This window comes from Trachinotus anak, unplaced genomic scaffold (genome assembly GCF_046630095.1).
Source record: "Trachinotus anak isolate AG129_WGS33_773 ecotype Australia unplaced genomic scaffold, CSIRO_AGI_Tana_v1 ptg000007l, whole genome shotgun sequence".
In the NCBI taxonomy this organism is placed as follows: Eukaryota; Metazoa; Chordata; class Actinopteri; order Carangiformes; family Carangidae; genus Trachinotus; species Trachinotus anak.
In genome coordinates this window covers 26,430,519-26,450,811 of record NW_027273858.1, presented here as the reverse complement: position 1 = coordinate 26,450,811, position 20,293 = coordinate 26,430,519, and the positions used below count along the sequence as shown (strand labels likewise).

Below are 20,293 nucleotides of genomic sequence, written 5' to 3'. Positions count from 1 at the left end.
ATCTGATCAGACCTCCCAGAAAAAACGAGTATGGTTTACCCACATGGCAGGGACCCAGGCATGCTGACCTCTGGCATCACGGACTCGTTGTGGAGCTAGCGAGTAGAGGTGGAGTGGTACCAAGTACCTAGTTGTGCTCACCTCCACGCATCAGTGAGTCATTTCATTTCTATATCACACAAATCATAATAAAATACAAGTAAGAGCACACAGACATGATACTAGCAATGGGTGGAAATGGGACATTTTAATAAGCTTCAGAGGCTCAGTCACTGCTGTGTTGATATTAAAGTGTCATTCCTACTAGTGACCAATAGATGGGGTTGGTGATTGTGAGTCACATAACATGCACTTCCTGTGGTGGGTCTGGGGGTATGTGTTTACGGAAGGTTAAATGAACATTGGAGCTAATGAGCTCATGAAAGACAATAATAGTCTCATCATTTTTTAAAGATGAACAAGACAACTGCATGCACAAATACAGTTTCAGCCACAAAAAAATACCTAAATGCTAATACCTAAAACCCTAAAAATAAATACTTCATATTAAATACGCAGACAGGAAGGCTCAAATTGTTGTTTGTGCCTATGCACCAAACAGCTTTTCAGTGTATCCAGCTTTATGGGATTGTGGATCATTTGTGGGTGAGAGGCTACCACCTCTATAGTTCAGCCTGAGGACTTCAACGCTCGCATGGGCAAAGAAGCTGAAACCTGGGGGGGTTGATTGGGAAGAACAAGCCTGTATGATCTGCACCTTATCGTTGCTTTGTTATTGGACTTATGTGGCAGCCATGGATCGGCCATAACAAACACCACGTACCAGCACAGGGGGATTCATAAGTGCACTTGGTACCAGAACACCTTAAACCAAAGGTCAGTGATCGACTTTGTGGTTCATGCGTCCTGGACACCCAGGTGAAGAGAGGATCAGACTGAAACTCATCACCACCTAGCGGTGAGTTGGATCAGATGGCTGCCAGACAGACCTGGTAAACCCAAACATGTAGTGAGGGTGTCCTGGGAACATCTGACAGAGGCCCCTGTCCCTAAGGTCTACAACACCTACATCCAGGGTGACTGTGGAAATAGAAACTCAGGTGTTGGAGGAGTTTGGGGAGGCTATGGGGGAGGACTTCCTGTTGGCCTCAAGGAAGTTCTGGCAACCATCAGACGACTCAGGAAGGGAAAGCAAGGCTTGGCCCCTCACTGTGTTCAGGAGGGGAGGAGAACTCCTGACCTGGACTGGGGATATTTTTGGGCAGTGGAAAGACAACTTCTTGGGTGTGCTCCAATTATTGGGGTATCACACTGATAAGCCTCCCTGGGAAAGCTGAGGCCAGGGTGCTGGAGAGTAGGCCCTGACCACTTGTCGAACCTTGGATCCAGGGGAAGGAATGTGGTTTCTGTCCAGGTCGTGTAACATTAGAGAAAGTTTATGACCATGTCCCTCTGGCAGTCTAACTGCAGTGTGTGGCCTTACTCCTGCAGTACACATTCACTGCAGGATCCCCAGGAGGAGCTGGGAAATGTTGCTGGAGAGAGGGACATCTGGACTAACTTGCTGCCCCAGATAAGTGACCAGATAAGTGGCACAAAATGGATGGATGGGCAGTAGGTGTGTTATGAGCACTTTGAAAACCATTAGACACACAGATACTTTATAATTAGCAAACTTAAAGGGAAATGACTGTGGTAGCTGCGATGTCACATCTATCACAAACACAAAACAACATGAAAGAAATGAAAATGAAATGAGAGAAAAAGGAAAATGGGAGAAGAAAGAACGACAGGAGGGTCTACATTGTACACTGAATATAAACTGATAACAGAGTCATTCCTGTTTTACAGAATGTGGCCATCTTATAGTTCATCACAGAGATTTCATCTGTGACCTTTATCAACATCAACCTCTGCCGGAAACCTGCAGAAACTGCAACAGCAGCAGCAGCAGAGTGAAGCTCAGAGATAAGGATCTGAGAACCAGCTGAACATATGAATATACATCATAGAAAAACAGCTGAGTGAGCCTGATCTGCACCACAGACAGACAGTGAACAAAGAGGGAACAAGACAGACAACACACACGTGTAAACAAAGTCAACTGGCTGCAGCTACACACACACACACACACACACACACACACACACACACACACACACTATTGAAAACAAGCAGACAAGACCAGTTAGTGCAGGTTAAAGGCTTCTATCATGACAGTTAATATTAAGCTTTAGCCCATGATATGTTCCAGTCTTCCCCCAGTAATGGTTGAAAATATGAGAATCCAGCAGAAATCCAGCTTTGGTTCTGCTGGACTGTTCATCATATTTTTGATCCACAGTCAGTGAGCAGCTCAGAAATCAACTGAAGAACAAAACTGACTGAGTCTACACCAGAGTCTTTAATCATGGAGGAGTCTGATGTGATTGAATGACGTGAGCACAAACAGAGACTAAAACCACAACTAGGTTTATTCAGTGACTTTAATTGAATGACAGGATAGTGACAAGTTTGAGCGTTTTAAGAGGTTAAGTTCACCCAAATGACAAAAAACTCAAGTGGATGTATCCGACTGCGTCCATGTCTCTGAAGACGACAGTATATCTGAGGTTCTAATGAAAACTAGTGACAGAAATAGTTCCCAGAATGTGGAGGGAGACAGATAAAACTAAAACTGCGTGACTGCAGAGAAGGGAGAAAATGTCTTTTTGTGTAATTTGGGTGAACTGCCCCTTTAACATGCTCACTAACACACAACAGTGAGTGACATCAAAACTTGTTTAAGGCTGCGTGTGAAGGTTGGACCACATGTCCTGTTAAAGCTGAGAGACCCTGTAAGAAATCCAGATCATAGTGCAAGCAGCCCTCTCCTACAGTACAGTACATGGTGTATGACTGTCCACCAGCTGATCACAGATCAGACTCAAATAAAAAAGAAAAGGCCGGACACAGAGCTGTTCCTGACACAACTGTCTGACATCAGATGAATGTGCTGCTGCAATGATTATCCTTCTTTAAAACAGCTGTTAGAGATTTGTTCATTTCATTCATGAATGATTCATTTATAAACGTGTAGTTAAAAAAATACATATAAAATTGTCAATTATCAATTCTGTATCCTTGCATCATCTTTGAATGACGACGACCTGATGATATGTATGAATTATGTTATGGCCAAATCGTGTTTTGTTAGGTCACTGTGACCTTGACCTTTGACCTTTGACCACCAAAATCTAATCAGTTCATCCTTGAGTCCAAACAAATCTTTGTGCCAAATTAGAAGCAGTTCCCTTCAGGAGTTACTGAGATATCACATTCTGCATATCTTTAAAGAATGCAGAGCTGTCTGTGAATGAAAGCAATCCCTAAATGAAAAGAGCAACTGTAAACACAGGAAACAAAGACATTCATTCATCAGCTAAACCCAGAATCAACAGAGTTATTACTGAAATTTGCCAGTTTAATGATCTATTGCATTATAGCTTTTTTAGTTTTTAAATGGCTGGGACACTGACTCCACTGCTCACAGTCAGATCAGGGTTTAGCTGTGGTGTGTTCCTCCTGTGCAGCAGTGATGGCAGACCGACTGCAGTACCCCGACCATCATCCACTGTGTCATGTTTCTAATATTCTGGTTACAAATGTGCATTTCAAGTAATCAGAGGAGGGTTAAGGCTTGAAAAATACAACAGAGACAGTGAGTAGAAGTAGAAAAAAGTAGTGCAATATTATGACATCACAGAAAAAACGTGCTCCTTCAGACAGAGTTTGACGTCCTGTGTTATTCACTGGGATCAGTTCACTAAAGACACCAGACTCGTCCTCAGCGTTTCCTTCATCTTGCTCCACATTAAAAACAAACGGCATTCAAAGCCAACATGCGAACATGTAGAAAAAAGTCAGCTGTGCTTTTTGTGAATCATTAATAAGATCGTTGTATCAAAAAGTAGAAGTGATTTTAGAAAGAAAAAAACAGAAAACAAAGTCAAAAATAAATGACAACTGTGTACACAGACATGTCCTGAAGTCTGTTTACAAAGTGGACCCCTGGACCCCCATAGGGCCCAGGTCCTCCTCTCTGCTCTGCTGAACTGGACTGGGCAGACTGGGCTGGGTCAGGGTGTCCATGGCCGACAGGATGGAGGAGAACAGGTGCTCAGTGTAGGTCTGCAGAGTTCCAGACTGCCTCTCGATCAGCTGCAGCGTGTCTCTTAAAACTGCAGACAGGGAACAAACAGACTTCAGTGGAAGAATGACGGGATGAACGTGTTGGTTTTGATTAGATTTGTGGGTGGTGGCGTTGCCTGTGTCGGACTGACGTGGAGACGTGGTGTTGATGCAGCTGAGCAGGATCTGTCCGGTGTGCAGGACACGGGAGGTCAGGGGCTGGTGGCTGCTCACCGCTCTCTGAAAACTCTGAAAACAACACCGTTACATGACGTTGTCAGCATCACACAGTGTGCAACGAGTGAGTGACCACTGAGTGTATGAAGTCATAAAGTGGGGCTGGGTCTGCTGACGTAACACACACAGTAAGAGACACTCGTGCATTTCAGGATCCTTTTCACCGGCTGCTTGTGTTGTGCTGTGGACACACTGTTTTCCCTGTTTTCTGATTTTATCTGCCAATACAACTTCAGCCCGAAACTGATCAGTTCATCAAATAGTCCTACAACAGTTTATCTGTTTTGATAATCAATAATAATCTTTTAACTTATTTTCTTCTCCACTGTCTGCTGTCCTTCATCATTAGTGTTGATGCTCTGAGGCGACACCACAAATGTGAGACTCTAAGGCTACAGTTGAAGAAATGACCTGGAAGTATCTGAGCGGCAGCCATGACAAGAGCTGGTCCAATAAGGAAAGGAGCTTTAGCATAGGAAACACTGGTCCTTCCTTAAAGAAAGGAAAGAAGGAAATGCTGTCCCACAATTCCTTGCTTAGTTTCACTATGGAAGACCCATATAAATGTAGAAATAACAGAGCACCATCAAAAATAACTGAGCACCAAATCTATTAAAGCAGAATCATTGTCTTTCAAATCTGTCCAGTCAGGAGTCATCATGAAGAACAGGCATATTGAATTTCTAGTAAATTATATTATTAGGTAACAATATACTATACACATAAATGTCATTCAAACCCTCAATTATTATTTTTAATGGCTCCACTTTCTTGTTTATTCCTGTCATGATGTCTTATTTCGACATTTCATTCCTGTTCAGGAAGGGAGGCTTTATGGTTCATGTGTTATAAATAAAGTTGGTTAAAAAACCCTAGTGAAGTTCTTATGATTTCTCCTTCACATCTTTCGTTGATCTCATGATGTTTTCCATTGAGGTCGAGGAGAAGTGGTGAGGAAAGGAGATTATTTTGAGTTTTCAACCGCAGCCAAAGTGGTTTGGTTTGGTTTCAGGATGAGCTGTGACTGGTGAACTGCATCAACTGCACCACAGTAAATCTGTCCTGTCGAAAATCTTACTTCTCCCCAGTCCCAGGACTTAGCCCAGGCTACACCTGAACTGACAAGAGGCCTGGATCAGTCTCTCCCTTTGTTTGCTGCAGCATGTTGAGCTGCATGTGATAGTACCTGAAGTTGACAGTAAACTCAAGAGGAAATTCTTTGGAAAGAAGAACAAACTGTTGGAAGTCTCTCCTCGGTCCTCATGCTTTTACTGGTGTGCTAATGCAAAGGCTGTTTGGATAACTCAGTCACCACAAAGTCAGTTTTCTACATGTTCATTCAATGACTTCATTCGGTCAGGATAAGGGAAAAAAAAAAAACACAAAAACAGATCACTGTTTAGTTTTTAGGTATGCCTATGTATTTTAGGGAATCGACTGCCTATTTTCCTACTTTCATCTTTATATGTAATAAACAAGAGGTGAGTATTAGCTTGACTCACCTGTTGCAGGTGAGTCCTCAGGTTAGTTGCAGACAAAGACCACAAACAGCCTCAACTCTTACTGTCTACAGCATAGGACCCAGAACACCTATACACACTGATTCTCAGAGGCTCCAGTATCCTGATCAGAACCTCTTTGATCAATACTGCCCTCCTCCATTTTTATTGATTAGCTTATTTTCCTGATAGGTTAACAGGGGAGCGAGAAGAGCGGCCTCTGCTGGACCAGAAGGTGAACTACTTCAAATGCTCTGATAAGCTTAGAGACAATAAACGAGGAATTCAAGTAGTTTTATTTTTTCCCATGTTTGAATCAAAGCGTGAATTTCAAGACGTGACAGCCACAACACGAACGTGTGAAAGTGTCCACCCAGCCAGGACAGCAGAAACAGCACCACATGTGAGTCTGCATCAGAGTGGAGCCTCAGAGGCTCACTTCTTACCTGATACTCAGCCAAAGACGACTTCACACTGTCGATGTCTGCAGCGGGGGCAGCCAGCAGCTCCATCTTCTCTGACACTGCGTACAGCTGCTGGATGAGCTGCTCCAGATGTGAACAGAAAACCTGAAACATCCAGAACATCTGATGGTTGCATCACAACGAGCACAAAGTAAAACCCTGCAGATTTTAGTCGGAACGCTGTGTCACTATGACGACAGCATCCCACGGTATCACCCTGCCTTTCATAACAATGCTGCTCTTTGACTCACAGTCAGACTCAGATCCTGTCTCTACCTGGACGTGCTGCATCAGGGAGGCACTTTGCTCTCGCTCCTCCTCGCTCCTGGCTCCAGGCAGGGTGAGGCCGCGTAGCTGCTCCACCAAAGCCTCCACCTCCCTGAGACTGGACCGACTCAGTCCACCTCCAACAGGCTCCACCAAGGCTCCAGGAGTCCTCCTCACTGCCTCAGAGTCCCTGTGACCGGCTGCTGATGGACAGGAGACGGATTTTGAAAGTTTTGAGATGTTATTTTTCAGTAAGTGCCACAAACTAAATTCTATTCTCCACGGCACTGATGTAGAGGCAGTAGTCTGAGGGACAGATGTCTCAGAACCTGGACAAATAAAAGTTATACAACAGATACCTGTCTGAGCAGAGCTCCTCTCCTCTCTGCCCAGCTCCTCTTTTCCCTGATCTGTGTCTTGACCTTCACCCTCCTTGTCTTCGTCTTCAGCCTCCTGTCTCTCAGGCAGGGTGATGGAGGAGAGGAGGGAGGTGGTGCCCAGCTCCAGAGACTCCCAGCTGGCTGTGACAGGCCAGCTCAGCTGGGCCGTCACCTCCCTCACCTGCACACAGGGACCATATACTGTCAGTCTTTAGCTGAGAGAACACTGATCCACTGTCTGCGTGTCCCTCCATCATCTTTGACCTTCGACCTGGAGCTGCTGATGAGTCTGTTTGATCTGTGCTGAATGTTTCCTCTCCTCCTTCTTTAATCCAAATACAGTCCAGACCTTTGAGTCACCAAGTTTTTTTTTTTGTTTGTTTTTTTTAAATTATTTTTTTGGGCCTTTTGTGCCTTTATGATAGATCACTGCCTGCTAAGAGCGTCTTGCGCTCACACATGGTACGCGCCCTAACCACTCGACTACTGGGCTGCCCCGAGTCACCAAGTTTTAAAATCTGAATTTCTCCTGTTTGTTATATTCAAGATAAATAATCATAAAACAAACACTGGAGTCATTATATGTGTTCAGGAGTCTTTCCTGTTATGATGATGATGATGATGATGAAGCCTAGTTGTTATTCCAATATCTCAGCAGCAGCTTGAGGGAAACATTCATTTGGACTAAAGGATGCACTGATTAGATTTTGATGGTCAAAGGTCAAAGGTCAAAGTCAATGTGACCATTTTGCATTAGCCTGGAGTCAGGCACTTTATATGCATCTTTATATACAGTCTATGTTATTACACTGACATACAGTATATATATACACATTCACATTAGGCTTGAGGTGCAATATTTCCTGCAATATTTAATTTTTTTTAATTATGTAATTAATTTAATATATAGATTTTCACAGTTTGCCCTGCTGCCGCTTTGCATAAAATACTATATATAAAAACAAAAGCTGCCCCCCACCCACATAATAATGTACATTATGATATTTGGACGGGACTGTACATTTTGGATATCGCCCAAACCTAATTCACATGATCCTTTTTCACAACATGCAACATTTGCCTGCAGCCCCCTCTTTAACTGCAGCCTCACATAAAGCTGATGTAACTGTTCACTGTGCAGAAACAGCTGCTTCAAATGAATTCAAGCTAAAAACAAACTCACTGGTAGATGATCGTACTAAGTATCAGTGATTTGTAGTGAATGGGTTTCAGGATGAAAAGGGTCACAAGGGTCCGGTGCACTGACCTGTCTGGACAGCAGCTGCAGCTCCTCCAGCTGCTCCGGAAGAGGCCAGAACTCCTCGTCCACCTCCCCACACACATGTCTGGGCTGAGGGAAGACACGGGTGGAGTGGATAAAAGCAGTGGAGGTGGAGGAGGACGCTGCACGCTGCTGATGATGGTGATCACCTCTCTTGTAACGATCCAGTCCACCTCTGTCCTTACTGCTGTCCAAACTGGTCAAGGACAAACCCACAGGGTCTGGCAGGGACAGGGGGGTACCAGAGGCTAGACCATCTGAGGATCTGGTAAACCGCGGCAGGTCAGGTGATCTATCACCCACACCTGGAGGACTTCTCTCTCCGGTCTGCCCTGTGCCGTTCACAGAAAAGTCCAATCCCGACAGGCTGGTGGAGCTACAGATGTGGTCCAGTTCAATCCCTGAGTCCTGCAGGTATGTTTGCCGGAGAGAGTCTCCCTGAAGCTCAGAGCCGTCCCACTCACTGAACACCTGTCTTGGTCTCAGGGGGTAGGTGTAGTCCAGCAAAGCCTGGTACTCCCTGTTAGGGTCCCAGCCTGCAGAGTGCCTGTTTGGAGATGGAGGCGAGGTTTTAGGGATGGCACAGGCCCAGTAGTCTGCCTGATAGGGAGACATGGGCTCTCCTTTTGAGGGTCCTCCAGAGGAGCATAGTCTGGTGTCCCGCCCCCCTCTCCCCTCCCTCTGGCCTGCCCGCCAGTATCCTGAGCGAGGGATGTAGGTAGGATTCAGGACAGTGGAGGTCAGTTGTGGTCTCTGAGGAGGATTTAATCTCTGGACCTCCAGGATGGAGCTAAAGAGGCTCCGCTGAGCTGATCTCCTGGCAGAGAACAGTGATCCAGAGGTGGGTTCTTCATGGTACGGCCTCGCCCTGAGCTCTGAGACACCCAAGGGTGAGCCGAGGTCTTCACTGGAGGCTGAGGGAGGGGAGATGTCTCTGTGAGAGAGGCTGGAGCTCTGTGGGGTCAGCTCCTCTCTTGGTCTGGTCGAGAAGTTCATATCAGTTTGTTCTCTTCTGCTAACACCTGAGAGTTTCTCCTACAAGGCAGAAAAGTGACAGAATTAAACAACAATACTGTGACAGAGCCGGTTTTATCTGTCCCTGGTGTCCGTAAGGGACATGACACAAGGGTTACAGACTTCGAAATAGATTTTTTTTTCAATACCAATTTAATCAAATCCATTTCACAAAAAGAAAATTACAATAAACACTAAAGTGCAAATTTTAATTAAGTTTAGTTAAGCTCTGCCTCCTTACAAACTCAAACATGTTTGTGTAGATAAACAGCCAATCACCAGCATTACTAGATCTTGGTCTAAGTATGCTGCATGCTGATTGGCTCACTGAGGCTGATGAGATTTACTAGTTTACTCCTTAGGTATTGAAAATTGATACTGACAAGATGTTTCTCGATTGTCAACAGGATCAAACCATTTCGAAGTTCGATGCCCAGCTGTAGTTACAGACAGAGCTGCTCTGCTGTGACACAGAGTGTGTGGTGCAGTGAGGGAGAGCAGTGACTGCTGAGTGTGAACGAGCGTCCTCTCTTCCCTCGTCCCTTCTCTCTCAGGCTGCATCACTGATGGACTTTAAAAACTGACTTTGCAGCTGAAGTGAATTCATCAGTGACTGTGTAGAGAGTGAGGGAGACACACTGCCTCCTCTTACTGTGAATCCACTGACACATTTTCTCATCAGCATCATAATTTACCTGAGAATCTCACTGCACGCTTTATGACCTTGGACAGCATCGAGCACAGTTCAAAATGACGAGGCAATAGGTCACATTCTGTGAGCAAAATGCCATTCTACAGATCACAAATAAAGAAACTCATACGCTCACATTTTTGCTACAGTTGTTGCAGTGGATGTTGTGCAAAACATAGTCACACACTTGTATCAAATAATGTGAAGTCACGGCCAAAATCTGCACATCTGTAAACCAAAATGTGAATTCATGCAATATTTTCTCACAAACACAATTTCAGCACAAACACGAATCAATAACACGGCGGCCAGTGCAGCCTCTACATATATTCACAGAAATATTCGGTGCAAAAGTCAGAGTGCTTGGAGCGTGTCATTTGAGATTCATAACAGCAGATTCAAGCAGTCATTATTTCTATTGTATCATAACTTTCCTCACAGTATCACGACTGTCACTGACACCACCATGATTAAAAGGGTGTGTTGCATATGTGTTGCAGTGACAGGAGTACGTCATGTGAGTGTCGTCCTAACAATCGGTCACAGATGGTTACTGTAGCAGTTTCCCATTTTTTATGTAAATATAAATAATATAAATTATACATTTAATATGTTTCAGTCTTAATTAATTAATATGATGACATTCAGGTCAGAGCTGACCAGTGTTGTAGAAGTGTATTAGGTCCCGCTTGGTCAGATTGTTGTTGAAAAGTGACTGGGATTCATTGATGAGACCGACTTGTAAAATCACATTCAGGTCTACATAATAAAGCTCATGTGTAAAATGGTCTGTAGTTAGTAGAATTAAACCATGTGTCATCATTTCCTCTGGAAAACTGATAAACATCCTCTCCTCCTCCTCCTTCTCCTCCTCCTCACCTTCTGTGTTTGCTCCTGTGGCTGTGTCTTCTTTAAGATGGATGTGTGCTGCTCTGCAGAGAACAGAGGCCTCCTCATCACATACTGTCTGTCCGTGAGGTACCTGGAGGTGGGGGCCAGAGAGACACTTTTGTGTGGCCCTCCTCTGTCTCTCTCTCGCTCTGTTTTGCCTCTTTCACTGTCTTTTGTTGTCGGACTCGAGCATCTTCTGCGGTGCTTAAACTCTGGGAGATGCATCTTCCATCGCTGGTTGCATGTCTTGGTTTCCATTGGACGGAGGAAATGTGGAAATGTCCTGTCAACTACAGGAATATAACAACTTTAAGTGTCATTTATAAACTTTGTTTGAAAGGTTTAAATGTTTTGTTTTGTGTCATGAAAATGTCTTAGTTACATTTATTTTTTGACTAGTTCAGTTTCGTTCATGTACCTTGGAGGAGCTGCGAGTTTTCTGTCCAGTGTCTCAACAACAGACTTCATGTCGCTGAGTGAAGCTGCACAGGAGCCTGTAACGACACAGAACACGGGACTGTACATTAAGACATAAAGTAACACAGCCACAGAAACTCTGAGAAGGAAAAGAAGCAGAGACTCCAGACGTTTCAGCCAACACAGAGACTGAACACATTTTCATGCTGACTGCCTTATTTCTCTAAAAACAAAAACTTGTGATCACAACAGCTACATATTATACTATAATCAGGAAACTCTTACAGTAATTTTAAAGCTGCACTGATTTATTTTTTGGCCACTTGGAGGGAGAAGAACAAGCTGAAAACACAGCACCTGACATATTGTCATGGTATAAAGTTCTCATGGCCCATACCTGTGTCTTTAAGACCAACCTGAGTCAACCGGACTGTGAAATATGAGAAAACTGACCCAGGACCCAAAATCTAATCCCACTAATTCTGATAAAGGATTCATGTTTCAGTCTTGCCATTTGTTTTTGCAAATGTCTGGCATTTTATAGAGCAATTCATCTAAAAAAACTGACAACTCAACAAAACAACCTGAAACCTGAGATTTGACTTTTTCAGCAGACACAGAGAAACATGATGATTCAGTCTGAGCGCTGTTTGTATCCACCCGATCAGCCTAAGCTCAGTCTTCCCTCTCTCTCAGCTCTGTTTTTAGTCTCTACCAGCTCCTGAAGGAAACATCTGGCTGTTAGCTTCAGCGTGCTCCACAGCTGGGACTGAACCAAACAGTAAGTGTGGTGCAAAAATAAAAAGTATGAGCTTAAACACACTAGAATGTGGAGCCACACATAAATCAGCCATTGTTAGTTTATTTCACATACACTGGTATCAGTGGACAAGTAACAGTAATAACACAAACAGTGTTATCAGACCAGAGAGCAGTGACGAACATGCTGCGTAGTTATAAAGAAAACTATGATCTGAATCAAGATTGTTTGTTTAAGGTGTTTGTGTAAAAAGCCAAAAAACCTGATCAGCTGATGTGTTGTTCAAAAATATGAATATCTGAATCTCTGTGGAAGAGAGCAACACACCATACGTCAAACACATCCACTGTTAATACAAAATATATAAGTACAGCCTTAATGAACAGACAACATGTTTACAGCTACAATAAGGCGCTCTTTAATTAGTGGGAACTGACCTTTAAGGGACACACAGGAATACAGAAAAAATACAGTTTGAAGTCAATAATGAAATCCATGTTCCACATAAACACACATCACAAGTGGCACATACACATCTTCAGTTGTGTTGTGAGGGGACGGTCTCTACTTCATGTTGTGGGATCACTAAGCAGCGGCCTGATACGCTGGCAGGTGGGTCCAGGCGATGTAATGATACGGTGCTCCTCACCTGACTGATCTCATTAAGACTGCATGCTCAGACCTGCCTGTGCTCACCGCACCAGCGAGAAAGAACACCGTGTGTCCGGTGGGTCAGTGCACTCAGAGACCTGGGCTCATCGTGTGGACAGCTCACACATCCCCGTGCACTGTTACTGCACAGTGTGGATGAGCAGCTGGCTCAGGCTGACCCACGGAACCCCAACAGGGGAAATATAACTGTTTACAGATGAATGGATTCATCCTTAAAATAAATAAGACAATAACTCCAAATGATTATGAATCTGAGCAGATATTCATGTGGACGACCGAATATGACACCATGTCAAAGAGACTGAGACTAAAGTGAGGACAAGTAATCCCCAGTGTGAGAGATTTTCTGCTGCTTTAACATCTTAAAAAACAGACCGAAGGACAATCGGGATCCAATATGACCCAATCGGAGACAGCTCAACATCACTACCAGCAGAACGATGCTGCAACTAACCATGATGCTTCATCATCAATTCATCTGCCAATCAGCTTTTACGTTAATTGTTTGTTCTGCACAACATCAGAAAACACTAAAAAAATAAGTTTCCTACTTTACAGATACATTTCTGAAGTTATTTTAGAAAAGAATCAGGACTGCTTCTAAAAACACATTTCCATTATTACTGTCTGTTGACAGAAAGGTTGCAGACCTGCGCACTATAATAATACGAGTGTCAACACTGTGAGAACCAGACAAGCACAGGAACAGAAAACTTCCCTGTAAAGATCCCACTGACAGGCTGGATTATCCAGAGAAAACTGTGTTTAAATACTTACTACTTTACAATTAATCAGAGCTCATAGCTGGAGAGAAAATCACAGATGGTCAGTTAACCTTCTGATAATGTGTGTGAATAACTCATGAGGAACCAGGTGTGTGTAAATGACGCATGGTACATTCAAAAACCAGAGGCTGCAGATGTAACTAATCTGTCTGCTGCTGCCGGTGAAAAACAACTTTACAGATTCTAATAACAGGTGTGAGTCTCACTGTTACCAACTGATCACTGATGGTGATTAGACTCAGCTGAGAGGATGTTCAGTCAGAGCAGGTGGGAACAGTGACTTCAGCGTGTGGCAGGAACAGACTGGGTGGTTTGCTCTGCTGTCAGCTGACGGCTTGTGCATAACAAAGCAGGCTGCAGTGCGCTTTGTTCTGCTTCCTCTTTGCTCTGCTTTAAACCTCTATTAGGCACCTCCACACCCTGTCCACAACAAGGGGACACTTCTGCATCTGAAGTGTGTGATGTGACGTCACCAAACCAACGGGACGATACTGAAGGTTAAACAAAGTCAGAATATCTGACGTCCTCTGTTCAGAGCATCACTGCTGCTGGTCATGTTGTTATCAGATCGTCTGTCTGTGGCGTCATCTCTCCATGCAGGTAGTTCTGGTTTGATTTGTTGTGTTGTCATACTCCAGGACAGCAGCAGGTCGGGCAGGTGAACCAGCAGGGGTAGCAGTCTGATGCAGCTTTACAGTGACTGTGAGTTCATTAATCAAAGGTACAAACACTGTGAACTGAAGACGTTTTTAAAATCACAATAATGTCAACATCACTGCACATATTTTCAGGTTTTTGGAGGAGGTGGGAGGGTGAACCTCTCACTCTATCCTCCATTGTGATGGTGTGCCTGGTTTCCATGGTGATGGCCAAGAGAGGGTGGTGCTAGACTCAAGTGGGAAGTGTCAATCAAAAGGCTACAACAGAACAAAGAGCCCAGGATTAACAGAACTAACTGATTAACCGATTAACTCTGACGAGGAATATGATCCACCGCAAAACCAGCCGCTCTTTCAAACCTGCACCCACTGGATCTTTGCTCACGTGCTTCAGCAGCGGACGGTCAACATCAGCCACAGTGACGGCTGCAGCGCACGTCACAGCAATGTGTAGACAATTGACAATATGCATTTGGCAACTGGCTGCAACTAGCAATTATCTTCCTTATCAATCACCTTTTTTACATTAATCAACTATCTGTTTCCCAGCAACAGTCCCACACCCAAAGATATTCAGCTTACAGTGACAGGAAACAGAGAGAGGCAGCAAATCCTGTCAGTGGAGCAGCTGCAGTGTATAAATTAATTCATTGATTCATCAGTAGTCAGACTTGCTTACCGACCAATGAAATGAAATGAAATTGTTTCTGCTCTAGATTTGCTGACTCCACTGAGCCAGTGGTTTTTCTTTTGGACGTCCAGCTGGCGTCAGAGCTGCTGATTCAGATTCACCGGAAAACAGCAGACACACAGGAGGCAGGACGCCTCGGCCCGCCTCTCACTGCTCTCAGCCTCCGTGCTGTCAGTCCGGAACATGTGCTGGCCGGTCGCCAGCTAAGCAGTCTGCTGTGGTACATATCAACTGCATGTGTGTCAGCCACAGTTGTGTACAGTCGTTCACACAGAGCTGATGCTCACATGCACTTTCTCAGCCCTGTAGCGAAGGGGACAGTGCAGGTCACCATGGCAACACACAGTGACCCGCACCGAGGGGTCCACGGAGCTGTCCCTGTAAGGTCAGTCCGCTGCACAGCCACCCCAGAGCTCGCTTTACTCTCATGTACTCAGCTGCTGAGCAGACACATCTGCCTGTGAGGACCACAACCAGTTCAGAGAGTGAAAAAACCGGAGACCGACTCAGGAGTGAAAGTTGAAGCCGCGGTATAACCCTCGCTTTGTGCCCACACTGATCTGCAGCACCCAGGCTGCGAAGCTCGTTTCAAACATCTCGCAGTAGCATGTGTACAAACCCAGTAGCAGAAACCGCAGGCCGGCCTCTCTTCCTCAGGGTCGACTCGTAAATTCGGCATCAGTATGATCCACCGCTTCCTTTCCCCAAAACGTCTCACTGCCAGCGCCCACTGCCGAGAGTCTGCTCGGCGGAAGTGTTGGAGCGGCCGTCACAACCCCGCCTCAGTCCCAGCAGGACAAAGGACAGATATCTGCGTCTTCACCACACACAGCACCAGGGCTGTGCCCAGAGACCCGCTGTTGTAGCCGTGAACACAGCAGCAGCTTCTTGTTGTCTCAGCCCCCTTCCTCTAACCGTGCTGCCTTCAGTGCTGCTCCTCAGATCCGGACGTTTAGCAAATTAAAGGCTCTGCTCGGATCTTATGAATAGCCTACATAAGCCTACATACCTATTGTTTCTATATAGTGTGTATGTAACATGCACAGTGTACTTATATGTGTGATAAAATAACATTAAAGATACAAAGGTAATCATTTACACAGACATTTTACAGTTTTAGTACTTTTATTACTTTTGTCGGGGTGGAAAGCATCATAATTACAATATTACTGGTGGCTTTGAAGGCAACACAGCTTTCAACTGAGTTGAGTGTTCAAGAAAAACGGGCTGATGTGGCGCTTTGCTCCCCTTTAGCGGGAAAACTAAAAACTGCATGCGTCTGTATGGGACATCACTGATCGGACACTTGTAGCCAGAACATCTACTAACACTGGCGGCACAGTTTCCGCTACTTCGATAGGGAGAACAGGTTCAGATTATTCTGTCGGTCTAAAATAACTTGTTCTAACTTCTTGCTTTACTTGATCATTGAATGTGGTTCACCTACGTTTCCAGCTACAGTCGTCTGTCTGACAGAGTCATATAGACATAGTGAAAATAAATTGATCAACACAGAGGACATGTGCATAGAATCACTTTTCTTTTATTGATCTGAACAATGAGAACACAGGACCATGCTCACTCTCACAACATCAATTTGACTTTTTTTTAATGTTGTTTTGTGTTCTGTTTTTCAGCAAAATGTACAATATTAACAGCCAGGACACACTTCAGGTACACGTGTATAATATACATGTATGTTTCTTTGTGCAACATGTATGTTGATGAGTATTGATACATTCACAGTCAGAAACACAATGTGTATCTTCTTCTACATCTCCAGAATGCAGGTGTGATACAACAGATCTATAGGTAATGAACTAGAAGTCGACACAGCGGCCCTTTCTCTCCCAGTCTCCGTAGCGGGTGGGTTCTGGACCCCGAGGGCCCCCCTTCTCCTTGGTTACAGGGTTCACGTCATCAGGGAACTCTGGGGAACAACAGTTTGAAAGACACTCCTTTAGTTCAGATGGTTTTCCTTTTTTAAAATAGTGCTTCTGAAACTCTTTCATGTCAAAGACCCCTAAACTATCTGTTAAGATTTTTGGTTTCAGGTGTTTTATTACAGAAAGTGTTTGAAATCCATGATCAAATTTGTCATACATTACTTACGGAAGGAATTATAGTGAAAATAAATTATTCCCCTTTTTGCTAGGAAGCCCCAGATACCCCCTCTAGGCCCCCCGGGGGTCCCAGGACCCAACTAACTACAACTAATGCTTTCTGCTCAAACCCTTCTTAAACATTTCTGGTCTCAATGTCCACTTACTAGCTTCTTCCTGAGATTTCAACCATATTAGCACAGTCTTTCTCAACTAATAGAGTAAGCAACTTCAGTTCAATGCAGTCACATGACAACTGAGAAAATCAAACACTGTGAGATGTGGTTGAAAGTTCTGAAAAATACTAATAAGTGGACCTTGAGCCTCAGGGTGAATTATAATTCATTGTAATTGACACAAAGAAGCCAGCTGCACTGACAGTTCTCTGTCTCTGTCTATTTCAGGTCTACAGCCACAACCAGACCACACAACCACAGACACATCATCCTCACTTTCCAGAACATCTCTGCTCTTCTCCTCGGAGCTGTCAAACCGACCCTGCGGGGTTTTAGCTTTCTTCAGCGGCTCCTTGTCCTTCGCCGCTCCGCTGGCTGTTCGTGAACACCCTGAGGAGGACAGACAGAGGGACATGAGGGACAAGAGGGACCTCCAGCCTGATATCAAACATGAGTAAAACACGAGAACAGCAGCTTTAGGCTTCAACACGAAGACATGAAGCCCAGGAGCAGGGACCGAGGTTCGGTTAGCTCACCTGTGAAGACCCGGTCCAGACCCGGAAACACGATGTGTCTCCTGGCTGAGGCACAGAGGCACCGCAGCACAGACATGTCAGCAGCTCGAACACACACGGACACACACTTTATCTCTGCTCTGCTCGGACACTTACACAAGGATGCTGTTATTGTTTGTCGAGCTTCATCGACGCAGTTTTCGTCATCACCCTGCGACGGGAAAATGTAGTGTACTGCGGCAATGCAATGTTTATTACGCGCCACTAGAGGGAGACATAGCACTGCATATAAGCTTTGATCTCTCTTCTTCTTCTTCTTCTTCTTCTTCTTCTTCTTCTTATTATTATTATTATTATTATTATTATTATTATCATTATGAATATTAATATTAAGCTTCAACATGTTGTTCATTTTGAAGTTCTGTGAAGATGGTGTCTCCTCCACAGAGATGGTTTTTGACTCAGTGACTGTTGACTGTATATAAAAATCCCTGGAGATGAGCAGTTTCACTCAAACCAGCCTGTCTGACACCAACAATCCAGTCACTGCCAAAGTCATTTAGATCACATTTTTTCCACATTCTCATGTTTGATGTGAACATTAACTGAAGCTCCTGACCTGTATCTGCAGGAGCCTACACTGCTGCCACACGATTGGCTGATTGGATAATTACATGAATAAGCAGGTGTACAGGTGTTCCTAACAAAGTGGGTGTAGCTGCACTTACTACCGTGACTTTATAGAGAAATGACCTTCTGTGCAACCAAGAACTTAAAAATAACGGTGCATTTTCATCTGCATCAGTTTGGCAGCAAACGTGCCATCCTGTTCGTCTCCTCCTACAAGCCTGAGCTGGAATGAATCCTCCACAGTCTGCAGCTCCTCGTAGCCTCAGAGAGCACATCACATTAACTCTGCTATTAAGCTACAGACACGAGTCCTAATTAACAGGGAATTATTGTATGGGGCATGTTGAGGCAGCACATGTTGGTTTATTGAAAATTAAAGACTGAGCTGCTTCAGTAATGTGGTTTGCTTTGCTCCTGTGTAAATGAAGAACAAATGAGTGGAGTGCAGGGTTAACACCAGAGCTGCAGCTGACTGGAGCTTCCCCATGACAAAGTGTGCACTAGAAGAGAGGAATATGGGGATGAAAGCCTGGAGATAAGTGTGAGTTAAGATTATTTTGTCTTTAGGTATACACCATAATTTCATTTAGTCATTCAGTGTAAATACACACCACTTCCCCAAGAACAGCTCTTGGCTGTGAGGTGACATGTTCAGTGCTACAAGAAGAGAGACACAGTGACTCAGAAAGACAAACACAACCTTTACAAAGGAACACTTGGAAACCATGACTCTGAAATGACTCTGCATCATCAGCAGCCTGTGGAAGGCCGCACAGATTCTTTCAGCGTACGTGTGTAGTGAGCAACTCTCACAACCAAATTCGATCCACTGATGAAAAGCACAAGATGTGGTTGAAAGCTCTGGAGATATCTGGTAAGTTGACCTTGAGGTATTTACTACCGTTTATCTACTGTTTCCTTAGATCAAGAACAAACTTTCACACTCCCCAGCAGCCAAAGGGCTCTGGAGTCATATGAGGCAGAATTTTTGTATAGGCTACTGTATAATAAATAGTCATGTTTGCACAGATAGCAGATAACATTGATGTGCTGCTCTAATGGACTCCACAGCCTTCATGTTGAACCTGCTGCAGGGATTTGCTCCCATTTAGTCACCAGAGCATCCGTGAGGTCCAGCACTGATGGTTGGTGATGAGGTCTGGCTCACTGGGTTGAGGTCAGGGATCTGGGTGGGACAGTCAAGTTCCTCCAAACCAAAGCTTTTTTTTAATGGAGCTGCTTCGTGCAACACAAACTGCTGACACACGGTTGGTGCTGGAGGGGCACTGACAATTCTCTACATGGAGCTGAAGGTGCCAAAAATAAGATCGTAAATAATATGAGCATAAAAGATAAAAGTATGTGGACAGAGGACAGCTCTGCGTTCACGAGTCAAATACTCCAGAGAAAAACAGTTTCTCAACTTGCTTTACCTTTATCAGCTCTGGTGACCATGCTTCCTCCCCAGGGTAAAAGTGTGTGTGTGTTTGTGTGTGTGGGAGGAATTCCAGGAGGTTTCACTGTAGCTCAGCTCCAGCGACTCAGTGCTGATACTTCTGAGTGGATGATGAAATTCTCCTTTACATTCCTCTTCAAGCTTTTAGAAAGCAGTCCTGGAGAATATCACATCTCACTCACACACACACACACACACACACACACACACACACTGCCAGCTGGCCCAGCATGTGCTGCCAACTCCAAAACACACCCAAAAATTCTTGGACAAAAAATGCATTTACCATTTTTTTTTAACATCTGAGAACGTTTATAGATGCATCAAAATATACACAATATGTTTGTGTGAAGTGAGATATCTGCTGTGTAAAAAAGAAATACAGATACATGTTTACACTTATTCTTCCTTTCCCCAAAAAATGGCACATTATAAATTCATATCTGCATTTGAAAAATCTCCTCATGTAGTCCCAGATAGAGCCAGATAGAGGGAGTCCCCTCCCTTATTTGGGAATATAGTGTGAGAGCTGATA

General features: G+C 44.3%; 2 protein-coding genes across 5 annotated transcripts; both read right to left on the bottom strand.

Moving 5' to 3' along the window:
• Positions 1-2,456: 2,456 nt before the first annotated feature.
• Positions 2,457-16,260, bottom strand: cep68 (centrosomal protein 68). 4 transcript variants are annotated; one of them, XM_071481673.1, is made up of 9 exons: positions 14,868-16,260; positions 11,314-11,389; positions 10,884-11,185; positions 8,285-9,334; positions 6,997-7,198; positions 6,647-6,840; positions 6,353-6,475; positions 4,323-4,419; positions 2,457-4,220 (listed from the first exon to the last, which is right to left on the bottom strand). In XM_071481673.1, the coding sequence occupies exons 3-9, from the start codon at positions 11,151-11,153 to the stop codon at positions 4,036-4,038; spliced, it is 2,121 nt and encodes a 706-aa protein (XP_071337774.1). In that variant the 5' UTR covers positions 11,154-11,185; positions 11,314-11,389; positions 14,868-16,260; the 3' UTR covers positions 2,457-4,035. The 4 variants fall into 4 exon arrangements, 3 of the variants coding, with proteins under 3 accessions (XP_071337774.1, XP_071337773.1, XP_071337775.1); XM_071481672.1 differs by having other exon boundaries at positions 15,499-16,260; XM_071481674.1 differs by having other exon boundaries at positions 6,647-6,837; positions 15,499-16,260.
• A 146-nt stretch (positions 16,261-16,406) lies between these two features.
• On the bottom strand, positions 16,407-17,884 carry sdhaf4 (succinate dehydrogenase complex assembly factor 4). Its single transcript, XM_071481675.1, has 3 exons — positions 17,694-17,884; positions 17,434-17,547; positions 16,407-16,809 (listed from the first exon to the last, which is right to left on the bottom strand). The coding sequence occupies exons 1-3, from the start codon at positions 17,767-17,769 to the stop codon at positions 16,700-16,702; spliced, it is 300 nt and encodes a 99-aa protein (XP_071337776.1). The 5' UTR covers positions 17,770-17,884; the 3' UTR covers positions 16,407-16,699.
• Between the last annotated feature and the right edge of the window lie 2,409 nt (positions 17,885-20,293).